General features: G+C 35.5%; 1 protein-coding gene across 4 annotated transcripts in view; it reads left to right on the forward strand.

Moving 5' to 3' along the window:
• LOC131538707 (NACHT, LRR and PYD domains-containing protein 12-like) overlaps positions 1 to 16116 on the forward strand; it is a 72677-nt gene that overhangs the window by 28195 nt on the left and 28366 nt on the right. For 3 of the 4 annotated variants that reach the window (XM_058772752.1, XM_058772751.1, XM_058772754.1), the window contains one exon: positions 10832 to 11838. The exons of the other annotated variant lie outside the window; for it this stretch is intronic. In XM_058772752.1, coding sequence (XP_058628735.1) covers positions 10832 to 11400 — 569 coding nt within the window. In that variant the 3' untranslated portion in view covers positions 11401 to 11838. Of the gene's footprint in view, positions 1 to 10831; positions 11839 to 16116 lie in introns of those variants that run through there. 4 annotated transcript variants of the gene reach the window in all.

Consider the following 16116-nt stretch of genomic DNA (forward strand, 5'->3'; position numbering starts at 1 on the left):
CTAGTGGATGCACTACACTTTTATTATTTAGAAAGTGACCAATAATCTGTGATCAATATTTTATATGTAGATTGATTTCTCCTCTCGAAACTGTTTCTCAAGCGCGTTCTCTCATCACCGCTGCGCGTGAATATGACGAATCGCAACAACACTACGGACACCTGAGGAAAAGTCCAAAACCTGACTTGAAATAACCTAACAAATCAATCGGGGCTAAAGCGGTTACATAAACGACAATGTAAGTTCACGCAATCTAACTAATTTGTGCACACTTATTCTTAAGCAGCCCTTAATGTCGATCATGGATCAAATCGATCCACCATGGCAAACAGCGAATATATCTGTGCTGTTTAATGCATTTGAGACGTTTTGTTTTCCTCAGTGCATAACTGACATGTCACAGTATATTTTTCATCTGTAAATGTTGGAAAGTCATGCAAATATATCCATTTTGCTGTCAGGAGTTGGCGTCTGGGCAAGGCATGCATGAGTGTGCGCTAAACAGATGGAACACAATAATTCTTTTTTTTTTTTTTTTTTTGCACTCTCACTTTTCTTTTTATTTTTGTTATCAACATTTTTATTTTCATACATAACATCCAAAAGATAAACAAATAAATAAAAATACAAAATAATAATAAAAAAACAAAAAACAACAACAACAGACACATACTCAATATCTCAAAGTCCAGTCAAAGGGAGGGAGAGAGGAAGGACAAGAAAAACATAAAGTCACTCCTTTATACAGTCACGTATATCAAAGAGAAAGCACTGCCAAGCATCAATGGTAGAAGGCTTGGCCCCATTGATTCGTGCTGTTGTACATTCACAAGTCACTATTTGCAGGAGGCTACGGATCCAATATGTTTTTCCACACATGTGCGGTGTAAACCAGTTTTGTATTATTGTCTTCTTTGCAGCTGTAAAACCAGCAAACAACATTCTCTTTTGCATTGAAGTTATACAGAGGCCAGAATCATCATTAAGAAGACACAAACTTGGATTAACAGACCAATCAATATGCAGTAAGGATGATAGAACCAGGTTTACATGTGTCCATAGACTGATGACGACAGGACATTCCCAAAACATATGCAGAAAAGTACCTGACGATGTAGTATTACATATATGGCAGTTGAGATTCGGTTGTAGTTTCATTTTAAATCTTTTGTAAGGAGTTATGTATGCTCAATGAATGACTTTGAAGTGAATAAGACGATGAGCCAGATTTTTAGATGTTAAACTGAGATTAGACCACACTCTCTCCCAGTCGACAGACAAATTAAGGTCAGACAATTCCCTATTCCAAATAGTTTTAATAGAAAGATGTTTTGTAATGCAATCAATAATCTTATTATATATTAAGGAAACAGACGGCCGACCAACAGATGGTGCAATCCAATCTTGCATAGGATGAGAGGAGATGGGAGATGCCCAAGGAACTCCATACGCTTTGAGAGCAGAACGTAATTGAAGAAAGACAAAATATGCGGATGCTGGTAGACAAAATTTGGTTCTTAATGTCTGAAATGAACATAAGCCCTGGTTATCATATATATCACCGCATTTGTTTACACCCAAAGAGGACCAAGAGGGTTGGACAAATGGACGATTTCCGCATACAAAATTAAAATTGTGCCATAAAGGTGTACTATTACAAAATTTGAAGGTTCCTCCTATCCGACGTTCCACCGTTTTCCAGATTTTAATAGAGTTGGCCACAACCGGACGGAACACAATAATTCTGAGTCAATTATGCATTTTATGATAGCAGTAACTGTAAAGGGACTATTGTAATGGGTAAATAAAATGTAAGCTAATACAGTCATAATTACTAAACTCAGATGAGTTAATTTGTGTTTCTTATAGCAGTTAAAATGTAGTTTAAATTGAGTGATTTTAACTTTTAGTTTAGTGATTGTTATGTTATAAAACCAGAGAGAAAGGCTGCATGGCCATGATAGTATGTGAGAGAGTCAGTGGTAATATCATTGCATTCCTATTGGTCAGTGTTAGAGGAGCTCAGCTTAGCCTGACAGTTTGCCTGCCTTGAACCAGGTTAGCTTTCCAGCATAAGTAGCCACAGTGACTGAAGTTGATCTCTGTTAAATTTGCTTTATGGAACCAAATCATTTGACAGTGAGTCAGACTAACTGAAATAAGCCTGGTCTATTTGGTAAACTTGTTTTAAGAAACAGGCCTCGAGGCGTTAGAAGTCAGAAGACACAAGTTAATTTATGATTTGCTGTCTGTCTGAACCAAAGAAATAGAAGCGATCATATTTTTTCCATTGCATCGAATCGCATTGTGTTGAATCGAAACGAATGGAAATCGAATCACACTGCATCGTAATAGGGGTGAACAGCATCGCATCGCTAGCTGCTTCATATGTATCTTCAATGTATCGTATCGTATCGTATCGTTGGCTATGCATCGAGATGCGTATCGCATCGGCCTCAGTCATGAAGATGCACATCCCTACTATACACACACACACACACACACACACACACACACACTCTCTCTCTCTCTCTCTCACACACACGCATACGTGTTTTGCTATACTCTTGAGGACTATGACTACACAGCATGTTGTGAGGACCCCCACTTGAGTGTAAGCCACACTGTGTCATGTACTAAACCGTCCATCAGGACTTTCACCTCAGCTAAGATGAAAGTTCTGACATCCATCACAATACAAACTCCAAAATTAGAAATCAGCAGATTTAGTTGTTTATTAAACAAATTATCAACGCCTGCAGAACACTTTAAGGGTTAGTTCACCCAATAATGAAAATTCTGTCATTAATTACTCAGCCTCATGTCGTTCCAAACCCGTAAGACCTTCGTTCATCTTCAGAACACAAATTAAGATATTTTGTTGGAATCCGAGAGCTTTCTGGCCCTGCACAGACTGCAACGCACCTGAAATGATCCCAGGTCCAGAAACATAGTAAGGAAATCATCAAAACAGTCCATGTGACATCAGTGATTCAACCATAATTTTACAAATCTACAAGAATACCTTTTGACTATTTTACAGTTTTACGTTTCTGGACCTGGGAACATTTTAGGTGTGTTGCAGTCTATGCAGGGCCAGAAAGCTCTCGGATTCCGTCAAAAACATCTTAATTTGTGTTCTGAAGATGAACGAAGGCCTTACTGGTTTGGAATGACATGAGGGTGATTAATTAATGACAGAATTGAACTAACCCTTTAACATCAGTATACAGCAGCAAACAAGAACAAACAACTTAACTGAGCATCTTCTTTTTTCTCGACTGAATTGTATTGTGTACATGATTCTTAATGTCCATTCAGTGTCTCCTCTCAAGTGCCGATTCTGCCTCTATGCACTCTAGGCATTTTTCTTTGCCGGGAACTTTGTCCAAAGTAATATAATTTCCCAACTGCCTCCAAACAGCTTTTTTCCCCCCATCACTCTAGGGCCTTCTTTCTGTTTTCTTCTGCATGGCAGAACCTAAATAAACAGTTAACAGAAAAACACATCAAAGCCAATTAATCATAATCATAATGGTAAGTCATGTTAATAAACAGCCTACAAACATGAGAAACACTATCAGTTGATGTTTAGATGGTTTCCAAGTTTACCAATAGCCCATCAGTGCCCAAATGGGAAGTTGGTATTGTTTATCCATTGTGTGTTAGCTGCTAAACAAACTCATGTGTATATACTTTATGTATATAATTAAATAAAGCTTATTAAATAAAGCTATTTACAGGCATAGTTCATTGTTAGTTCATTTTAACTAATGCTGAACAGATACGTTGTTCATTTTTAGTTAATGTTAACTAATATATTAATCAGCATTAACTAATTAAGTTGTTAATGTGAAGAGAAGCATTAGTATATAAGTCAACATGAGCAAATGCTGAACAGATGTGTTGTTAATTTTTAGTTCATTTTATCTAATGCATTAACCACAACGTTAAGTGGTTAATCTGTTAATGTAAAGAGATGCATTACTAAATGTGTAAGTAAACATTAGCAAAACATTAAAGGGGTGGTTTACTGCGATTTCACTTTTTTCATTTTAAATAGTGTGTAATGTTGCTGTTGGTGCATGAACAGAATCTGCAAAGTTGCTGCGCTGAAAGTTCAACGTAAGCGGAGATATCGTCTTTTAAAAATCAGAAAGTTTAATGCCTACAAAAACGACTCGTATGGGACTACAACGAGATACTTCCCGGGTTGCATACGTAATAAACCCATCAACCCCTCCCTCCGGAACATGCAAAAAAGGGGGCAAGGCCATGTTCTGCGGCTTTGTCGAAGAGGAAGAGTTATAGTGGAGAGTTGTAGCCATGCCGTCGAAACGGTGTTATTTTCACCCAGCTGTCAGGTCTTCTGTGTTCGGGCTTTCTACGGACGCTGTAGTTTGTCAACAATGGTTAAAATTTATGTTTGATTATGTTCCTGACAATTACAATCCTAATTTAGCTCTCTGTGCTGCACATTTTACGGAAGACAGCTTCCAGAATCTACACGAGTTCAATGCCAGATTCACACAGAAACTATTACTAAAACATGGAGCAGTTCCAACTTTAAAAACACAGGCAGCAGTTGTTGGGCCACAACCTGTAAGTAAGATTTCATAATTTTAAATGTATTTGCATGTATAATTTCAGACGTAATGTTTTAGTTTTATCAAGGTCGTAAACAAATGCCAACGCTGGCTTTAGTAGCCAGTTAGTTAAATGCTATTTTGTGTCTATGACAAACGCGTACAAACATTTTGGACCCGAATTTGTAATTATGTACTAATTTTGTAAATGTATTTTCCATGTATAATTTATGACGTAATTTTTCGATTTGATCAAGACCGTAAACACAAGCCAACGCTGTTTGGTTATAGTAGCCAGTTAGTTCGATGCTATTTTGTGTGTATAAGACAAACGTGTACAAACTTCAAACAATATGTAATCACAACAGCAAACTTCCATTCAGAAACGTTTTGTAAGAGCCGTGCTTGCGGAAGTTCTGCTTGACTCTCTTCATTACCGCTTTCTGGGTCTGATTCTCGCTCAAACTGATACGGCAATATTGACACCATTATTTACATTTGACCGGAGCACATGTAGCTGTCGCCGTAAAGGTAATGGGCGTGAAGTTTCGGACAATGTGCAGTACGCGGTTTAGCCAATCACAACACACCGGCCCAACTAACCAATCTGAGGCCATTGCCTGTTTCTGAGGGAGTGGTTTCATAGAATCAGGAAGTCACCCGGTCGTTCAAATGACAGAGGAGAAAGCGGCTTACAATAAAGGTGAAATATATGAAAAATAAGGCGTTTTTTAACAAACGAAACACGAAGACATGTTATATTGCACCCCATAAACACAATCAAGCAAAGAAAAAAAGCAGTAAACCACCCCTTTAAGTAATCCTGAACATTCGAGTTGTTCATTGTTAGTTCATGTTAACTAATGCATTAACAAACACATTAGTATATGAATAAGTTAACATGAACAAAGATTAAGTAATGCTGAACAGATGCGTTGTTCGCTGTTAGTTCATGTTAACTAATGCATTAACTAATATTATACTACGGGGCCATTGAATGCTTGAATCTGATTGGCTGCCGAATGTTCTGAGGTGTGCAATTATTTTCAGGGAAACGCATGGCGAACGTAGTTCCAGGCAGCTCTTGACCTCATTACATGACCATATCACTTCGGCAAATGATTTCTGTTATTTCAAAGGTCTTACAACAGCAAAATAACCAAGACCCACAACGACACTGGCCAAATAAATAAATATAGTAAACAATATGATAAAAACGACAGATCATGTCCATGTTTTTGCCACAAAATTACGCTTTATTATGTACGGAAAGCACATACTCTATCTCTCCCGCTCTCTCTCCCTCACAGACCGCACATTCACACACTAGCATACATCGCGCTGATGTTGTTAGCGCTACTCTGACGATTTTATCAGTAAACGACTTAAAAACTACATGAATTCTCACAAGCGAGGTAACAACAACGGTGCTGTTCGTGAAGGAAAGGAACTAAGTTTCATAATAACTAGAGACATTGCTGCCAACACTATTGAGAGACGCACAGAGGTAATTCTCTCTCTCTCTCTCTGTCTCTCTCTCTCTCATAACTTAGTTATTAACAGTATTAACTGCATTAATCTGTTATCAATGGCTCAAGCCTCCGTTACTAGGTTTAAAATGGTGTTTTGGAATTAGCAACGGAAGCGCTGGATGAGATGCGGAAGAAATAATCCTACTCACAATAGCGATTTAAGTAGAAATACGGACGAATGCCTTGAAATATATCATCTGATCGATGTCTTGAGGTGTGACAACCGTAGTATAAGCGGAATAATTGACTTCGGTCCGTTGAATTATTAGAAAATAATGCACACCGAGGTGGTGATGCGGTCACGACGCAAAGCGGAGTTTATTTTATTATTTCTTCCGCATTTCATCCAACGCCTGATGCTAATTGACTCGGTTCGTTGAATTATTAGAAAATAATGCACACCGAGGTGTAACGGCCACTCCGCTTTGTGTCGTGACCGCATCACCACCTCGGTGTGCATTATTTTTCTAATAATCCAACGGCCCGTCGTCAATAATTCCTTACTTAACTAATACAACCTTATTATAAAGTGTTACCCATTTTGCTTATATATGATTTTAGAGAGGTTTTCTATAGGTTTATCCCATATATGAAATACCCATATTGAAATTATTATAATGTAATGTATGCTAATGCCAAATAAAGTGTGTGAACAATGTCTCATTTATGCAGGTTAATTTAATCAGTATATATGAAAAAATACTGTATGCTTATATAGGATTTCATATCGGTTTTATATAGGTTTATACCATATATAAATTACCTATAGTAAAAATCTGTATATAAATATAATTAAAATATTTATGTGATGTATTTTTAAGTTACCCTATGCTAAGTCAATATATGTGAACAATTTACTGAATGTCTACTTAATATATGCAAGTTTATTTACACAACATATATGCAAACATTTGGTATGTTTATATAGGATTTTTTTATAGGTTTAAACCACATAGTAAAATTAGTATTAACACACATTTTTTTATAACGTAATGTATGTTAATGCCATATATGTGAACAATGTCTCATTTATATATGCAGGTTGATTTAATCAGTATATATGAAAAAATACTGTATGCTTAGGATTTTATATAGGTTTATACCATACAAACAATACCTACAGTAAAAATTTGTATATATGCATGTGTGGTATAGTATATATGTGACCCTGGACCACAAACCAGTCATAAGGGTCAATTTATCGAAATTGAGATTTATACATCATGTAATAATGTATTTGCTTCACTAAAGTAGAATTTCACAAAGTTGTATTGGATTGCACAGGTGTACCTAATGAAGTGGCCGTGAGTGTATATTACATCTACATAGACATCACTTGCACTTTATTAGATTTTAATGCTATGTATAATTGTGCTTATTTGACAATTATTTATTTATGGTTTGACAATTTTTTAAAGGATAACCCCTTGCATACCTGTCAAGTTTTGGATTTGAAAATAAGGGAAATTTTTCGGCGCCCACCAACAAGCAGTCCCACCACCCCAACCAAGCTCCAGTATCCCTTACATTTTAAGACAGGTGTTATAGCCCAAATGAAAACACAAAAGGGTATATATGAAGAGCATTTATTTAAAGGCTTATTTGCATATTTTCTGTTCATTTAACATTGCTTGTCTTTACATTTTATTTTCATTCCACATTCTTTTTATTTCATATTGCTTTTCTTTACTCTTTTAGTGAGTTATTGTACAAATTTGTTGCAGACTTTGCATTCTTTAAGACTGTTTTGGAAGGAGTGTATGGCTGGGCCAGAGTGGTTCATTTTACATGAGAGTAAAGCGCAAACAGTTCTGTTGTCTAATGTCATCCTATTCTCTGTAACAATCTTTCGTACCATGCCTCGGTGGCATTTCTCGTCACGAATGCTGACATCGCCTGGGCATGTTTTTGTGCCTCTAGCCCACGCTTGTGCTTGGCGGATTTCTCGTGCTGACAGACATCATTCCTTCCCCCGTGTGAGATGCTAAAGTCGCAGTTACAAAACTTACAAAACGCGTGACTGTCCCCCACCCTGCTCCTCTTCAGAAAATTAAATTCGCTGTCCCATTGATCGCGGTATTTACACGAGGGTTTTGGTTTTTTGGCAGGAGTGCCTTCCGTCACTGTTGTTACCTCCATTATCCGTCTCGGTTTTGTTTTTTCCCCGCATTGTCACTCATCATCTGACCTCACACACTAACCTCGCGACAACTGCCACCTACAGTACTGTAGGCTACTGCAGATGGCAGTTATCGCGAGGCTAGTGACAGCTCAGATTGGAAATGTTTTTTTTGTTTTTTTTTACTCCGGTGTTATTATTTTTTAATAACGCAGGTTAAAATACGGGAGATTTATGGGAAAATACTAATACGGGAGGACGGCGGGAAAGAAGGGTAAAATACGGGACTTTCCCGGCCAAAATGGGATACTTGACAGGTATGACCACTTGAGGTGAACCATCTAGTTTTCAAGGGGGGCCTTAAACACATACACTAGCGGTCAACAATTTTAGAACACCCCCATTTTTATAGTTTCTGTTTAAAAAAATAAGTAGTTCAAGTCTAGTGAAAAACTTTGAATTGTACAAAAGTAAGCAGCTAACTGCCAAGGTTAAAAACAGCGTTTACGTCACCAAGACAGATATTTTCAGAGAGATAAAATAAACAATTAAATTAAGGAGTTTTGTTAATTATTTCACTGTATGATCAACCGATGACCAGCTGCCCTGTCTTCCTTCATTAATTGCCATTTTAGTTGCACTATTGTAAAAAAAAAAAAGAAAAAAGCTTCTGACAGAGGCCTGTCATCACAGGTGTTTACTGTATGTCTACTGTGTGTGTGTTTAATGCACAGCTAGCCGTTGATTATCCCTTACTTATGCCATGGTCTGTCTGAATACTCATTCATCTGTCATTTCCCAGCATTCACATATTAAAGATGTTAATAATATTTGCGCTGCAATATTTGACCGGAACGGAATATATATATATATATATATATATATATATATATATATATATATTACAGTGTGCGATTTGTAGGGGGGATGGGGTTTCCCCCCCTCTGGTCTATGCATCCCTGCCTCTGCTGAATTATTTTTTATCTCCGGTGGGGATAAAATGATTCGCGAAACGCGATCCGATTGGAACGCTTCGAAACAGCGAATCATTTGCGACGCAATGGTTAACTGACTCGGGAGTTTCTAAAAGCTCCGTTGTGTTCTTCGCATGCTTTCTCTATATAATTTATTCGTTGTTTGAATCACAGGGAAAATTAAATCATTACAATTAATAGGCCTAACTCCAGGGGTGTATTCCAGAAAGCATGGTTAACTTACCGTCAGATAAACCCTGAACTTTCGGTTGATTAACCCCAAACCTTGCTTACTCGAGGTATGTGGTTCCAAAAACGCATCCGGGAGTAAGTTCATTCAACTCAGAGTATGTTCCTGGTTAAGACTGAAGACATTCTCAACAGAGCGACGAATCGACGAGTCACTATGGAAACGGACGCTAAGAATAAGCGCGCCATAATGCTTCTTTCTTCTTCTTCTGTTCAAAGGTCATGTAGGCCTTATGCTTAGTGCATATCGCCACCTAATTGATGGTTTTGCAATCATTTGTATTTTTTTCCGTTTAATCTTTAATCCTTGAGAATAAGAATTATATTGTTTGTTTGATGCTAATTATATATTAAGTCATATCAGATATGTATTTTTATTATAGAAATACATTATAGAAAATGCCGATCCATGTGTGAGATGATAATATAAAATGTAATCAATATATATATAGGCTAATATAATAAATTAAACATTACATTTTCATAATAGTGTTTTATAATTTATACAGATAACTGTTATATATGCCAATAAAATATAATAACCATATTAGAGCAATATATAGGCTAACCTTATTTATTACTTATATTAGCGCTTTATCATTAAAATAGCATACAACTATATATATATAGTAGGCTATATACATAACTGTATTGTAATAATATATAATATTGTGAGCTATCTGTCATGCCCACTGAAGTCTCGTCAGTAGATCATACATGCTCTGATAGCGCTGAAGTGAACTAACCCTGAACATAACCTGCTCCTGAGCAGGTTATCTTCTGAGAGCAAGTTGCTATGGTTACTTACATACCCTGAAAGTAACCTCCGATTTTGGAACCGAAAGCTGAGGTTATCCGCTCACTTATCCTCAAACATACCCAGGTATGTCACATAACCTGCTTTCTGGAATACACCCCAGATGTGCACGCTTTTGAACTAAAAGCCCTCAGGGATGTTGTTTTGTCAAGTGTTTTCATGACGATCATACAGGAGTTTTTCTCTGAACAAATGCAGCTGATGCTCATATTTCAAACAAAAGGTATGGACTCCGTTTTTCACATTCATAACTTCTGACACAAATTACGGTCACTATAAAATTTTCAGAGTAAACCAGAGGTCAATAATTTAAGCTTGAGCTCTTTTTAATGATGTTTAGTTTGTAAAGGTAATTACATTAAATCTTACAGTAACTAAACATGCAGCGCGTCGGCGTCCTCATAAAAGTTAAAAAGATTACTGGCGTTAAATATTTTTAAATATAATATATTTATAATATATAATATTCAGCTCCACACTCTCTCTCTCTCACACACACACACACACACAGCTGTAGTGATTGTTGTTATTAATGTCTCTGTTCTTGTGTTCAGATGCCTGTTTTCTCACACTGGATCCAGACACAGCAGACAAGCGTCTCATCCTGTCTGAGGAGAACAGAGAGGTGACACGTGTGAGAGAGAAACAGTCGTATCCTGATCATCCAGACAGATTTGATGTGCGTCAGGTGTTGTGTAGAGAGAGTGTGTGTGGACGCTGTTACTGGGAGATTGAGTGGAGTGGATATGTGTATATATCAGTGTCATATAAGAGCATCAGCAGGAAGGGAGAGGGTTTTGAGGGTGTGTTTGGATATAATGATCAGTCCTGGAGTTTGATCTGCTCTCCCTCCAGTTACTCATTCACACACAATAAGATACACACTGATCTCCCTGTGAAGCCCATCAGAAGAACAGGAGTGTCTGATAATATCTACAGAACAGGAGTGTATGGTAATATCAGTAGAACAGGAGTGTATGTGGATCACAGCGCAGGAACTCTGTCCTTCTACAGCGTCTCTGACACAACAAGCCTCATCCACACAGTCCAGACCACATTCACTCAGCTGCTCTATCCTGGGTTTACTCTTTGTCTTATTGGATCATCAGTGAAACTGTGTTGATGAATCTGATTAGACTGTGAAGAGATTCTACCCATAATGCTTTGAGCTGCATGATGAATCAGTAACAGTGAGATGTTATGAGTCTCTTCATGACATTAATACTAAAGCTCAACTTCTGTCACTGAAATATCAGAAAACATTTATAATAAATCCTCATATAGATAGTAAGATCAGTGTGTGTGTGTGTGTGTGTGTGTGTGTGTGTGTATTTGTTTTTATTGTCGTGTCTCATCAATCATTTGTTTTATTACTGTCCAAATGTAAAAATGTCACAGACACGATTGATGAAGAACAATTAATTTCTCTGTTGTTTTTGTACAGAAATAATAAAACAATGACAAATCAGCTTGAGATCAGACTTTAATTGATGTTTGTATCATGAATATAATCGATTCCTCACAAGACTGAAATGAGCTTCTGACATTATAAAATATGACATTAATCACAGCATTTAATAAAATATATTGTAACTACCCATACAGAAGTCACATAGATTGAAATACATTAATAATAAATATATTTTCATTTATTTAAATATCTTAAATTCAAATAGAAGAAAGTATATTTTATATAATATATGTAAATATATTTTAAAATATATTTTAAAATATATTTAAATATTTGATTTTGGCCACTTTAATATTTTTCACATATATTAAATATATGTAAATATATTTTTATTGGAAATATTTACATATTTTTATTCCATTTATATGTAAATACATTTAGATATCAGACAATATTGTAAATATATTGTAATATATTAATTTACAATATATGTCTATATATTAATTTCTCATTTGTTAACATATTGCATTTCAGTACATGTAAATATATTAGATTTCTATATATGTAAATATATTTTAAAACATTCAAATATTGAAAAGAAATTGGAGACTGAAAATGTAAAAATCTCCAGACAATGCAACTTAAAAACAGTGACAATATAAATTGACTTGTACATTCAAATTGGCAGTACATTCAAATGGCATAGGTAACACCTACTACAGAAAACGAGCATTTTATTGATGTTGACAAAACGTTTAAAGAACAGAGTGCACATAAACTGCACATTAAAACATAAGTCAAATCAGCAACAAACAGACTATTACTGGGATGATATTACTGAGATGACTATTACTAATACTAGGGATTATGCTAGAACCTGAAGAGTAATTCATCACTGGTTCCTTTAAGGTTTTTATAGTGGAGTTTTTTTTTTTTTTTTTTTTGGTAATTTATTAATAAAATAAAGTCTGTGGTAAACAACTTGACAATACTTTGATGTTTTGTTCTACAAATTAAACTACACACACCCAGCCCAAAAACACAAATTTTGATACAGTTATATTCATTTTTATATTCATTACGTTTTTAATAGGTGACTAGATAAGACAGTTTGGGGTGTGAGTGTGTGCACTTTGTGTTGTAGAAAAAAACATCAAAGTATTGTCATGTTATGTTTACTTTATGAAAAAACACCATTATATAAATCCATAGGAAATCTTAAAGGAATCAGGGGCAGAGTTTGGATGTTCTTCCTTCACCCTCTCTATTAGACAACTCTAAAATTGTAAATGTGAACTGCTTTTTTTTAACATGTCTCCTTTTTCTTGAATTGGAACCTCAGTTCCGCCAACTTGGAATTAATGACCTGTCCCAGTTGGACTGCAGTTGCCTTTTCATGGCGTTTTATGACAGCATCTGCAAAACAAAACAAAACAAGAAAGAAGATAAAAACATTTGGATTAGTCAGTTGTTACTTGACATGGTTCTGGTCAAGTTTTGTACCCTTAACCCTTAAAGACCTATTTTGGGGGCACCTGACATGCCTGCACTTTTCTTTGTTTTTTTCAGACCTATTCTAGCAGTCAGCATCAAGTCCCATATATCATAATAAACAGAAGAACTTGCAGTTTCAGCCTAACTGATTTCAAGTACCAATCTTCCTTTTTTTTTTTTTTCCTCAAAGAATGAATGAATTTTCAGAATTTTAAGAAAAACTCAAGCCACGATTGGGTGTTTTTTTACTGTGTACTCAAACAGAAACTCCTGAAGTTTGGCTTTTTTTTCTTTAGAAAGTTGTATCTGGGGTGTTTTACACTTCCAAATAAAACTTTGTCTACATATTTCCCAAGCAAGTTATAGCCATTTATTGCAATATTGTTATAGGTGGTTTTCAGTGAAAAACAGGTCTATTTAGTTTACTAACAATATAGATGTGTCCAAAAAGGTTTAGGAAAAGAAAATGGAAACAGTTTTATATAATAACAAAACACAGTAAAAAAAAAGTGACTTTTGTGAACCTTTGTGTTCCCTCATTTGCAAGCAAATGCAAAGTTTCTTGGTGAAATGCAAACAATAGCTCTAAACTGCGTTCAAATTTTGATTCTTATCACCTGACGTCTGCGATTTTCATATACCAATTCAGATGGGACTAACATCTCCGTGTTTGTTACAGAGGTGGGAGGGTCTGTTTTGGACATCTGGGCATCACAGAGATTGCGTATAGTTATTCGGATTGATTACCATAGTATAACCACAGTTTTACTAAAAATACCATGGTGAAGCTATATGGCTAAAGTGTGGTTACTTTAGTTTAACTTTTTTTTTTTTTTGGAAGTAAAACCATGTTTAATTTTCATAAAGGTACATATATAATTAAAACATAACGTAATTGAATGCAGAAATTAAGGTGAGTAATCTTACCTGATGTTGATATTACAGTAGCCAGTCTTAACAGTTTACGTGATCTGGATCTTGATTTTATTATTGTTATTTTTATTTCTTTGCTGGGAGGCAAGCTTATCAAAAATGAGTGCAGTAGTTGAGTGTGTACAGTACATTACGTTGGCCAAAACACACAAGGAAACGTGTTGTGAAAAAAAATATCGTCTGCAATCACAGACATTCGCATTCAGACGGGATTACTTTTCTCAGAGGATCACTGAGTTTGCTGAAAAACAGTAGGTAATTTGCTCTGGAATTATTACAGAGGTTGTGTGAGAAAAACACAGACATGGCAGATTCAGATGGGATTAAAATCGCAAAGTACATCTGTGAAACAAATTTCTCTAATGACCCCCTGTAAAACTAGTCCCGTCTAAATAGGGCTAATTTTAGAGCAAATGTTAACGTTTCTCAGAAGAACACAATTTTTGTGAGAGAAAATGAAAAAACATTGACAATTTTCCCCCACATCCCATATTTTCTTCCATCACAACTGGAAGAAATGCTGTATGCTTGAGGCAGGCTCAGATACAAACATCTTCTATAACTGTATGGTTAAGTCATATGTTTAAACAGACCAATTCATAAACTTACTCATAATTGCTTTGACCTTCTCTGTATCTAGGCCATCTATTGACTCTTCTCCACATGTGGTCTTGGATTTTCCCCCTAAATATTGAACAGGTGGAAACATTTTGAATATGATGGCATGTTACTATTAGTGCTTGTAAATTTACCTCTAAGGTTACTTTGAAGAAGAGTCTCCATATCAAAGACACTCAGGAGGAGACACCGGACCATAGCAGTGGCCGTATTAGCATGTGATGCTGCCCTCCATGCACTTCTGGAAACAAACACCCCTGATCCAGGATGGATTTCAACCTAAGGGTACAACAGATCAAATGATAGGTAACAGAAAAAAATTTAAGGCCAAAGTATTGTGGGAAAAATGGCAAAAATATCACACTTTTTTAAAATCTAAAATAAGAACAAATATGCAAATTACAAATAACACAACAAACAAAAGATACAAATAAAATTATAAAATTACGAATAAATAAATATTTTCAACTACAGTAGGTGCATTTTCTATAACAGTAGCATTCATGTAAGACACTGAATGAGTGTAAAAATAAAACATAAAGTTCACTGTGTGAATTGAATATAAACAAATTATTGTTAAAGATACTGTTATTCAGAGCTGTGAGCAATCTTTTCTTGAATCTTTCTAAGTATGTTTTTTTTTACTTTGGACTTTCGTTTAATAAAAATTATGATAGCAAGTTTATTAGGCTGCTGGCACTTTAAGACAGAATCATACCTGCTAGAGAATTCCCTATAAAACAAATAATTCCCTTTGAGCTAAATTAACCTGTTTCCCTTACATCGCACACAATTAGCTTAATTGAATATGTATTTTAAATGACTAAAACGGCTACAGGTTTTCATCCTTATCTTTCATAACTAGACTTTTAAGTGTATTAACTTTGTCTGTAGGCTACAACATAAAGCAGGACATGGCAATAAACGCAACAATAAGCACAATTAATTAATTGTAATTTAACAATCTTGTCGGTTAGTATGGCTTAACGACCGTCGGTTAGGAGAAATAAAATAACCAAAATGAACATTCATACATATAAACGTTAATTAGAAAAATAATAATAATACAACTGCATCCGTTTATGATTATTGCTTGGTTATCAAGTAGCCTATCTATCTAATATAGTCTATAACAAAGTACAAAAAAAAAAAAAACTCATGACACTTGTTAATAAAAAGAATTTTATGTAGGCCTATACCATTTAATAATAGACTGTTTTGTTTCAAATGGATGAAGAACAGGCTACTAGCCTATAGCGTATAATTTACGCAATAGGTGAAATTATGTATGGAAACAGCTCAAGAGCAATTTTTTTTTGTGATACACCAAAACCTATGCGACAATTCGTTTTTTTTAGGGATGATGACGTCATCACGCACACC

The sequence above is a fragment of the Onychostoma macrolepis genome, chromosome 04, assembly GCF_012432095.1.
Source record: "Onychostoma macrolepis isolate SWU-2019 chromosome 04, ASM1243209v1, whole genome shotgun sequence".
Lineage (NCBI taxonomy): Eukaryota > Metazoa > Chordata > Actinopteri > Cypriniformes > Cyprinidae > Onychostoma > Onychostoma macrolepis.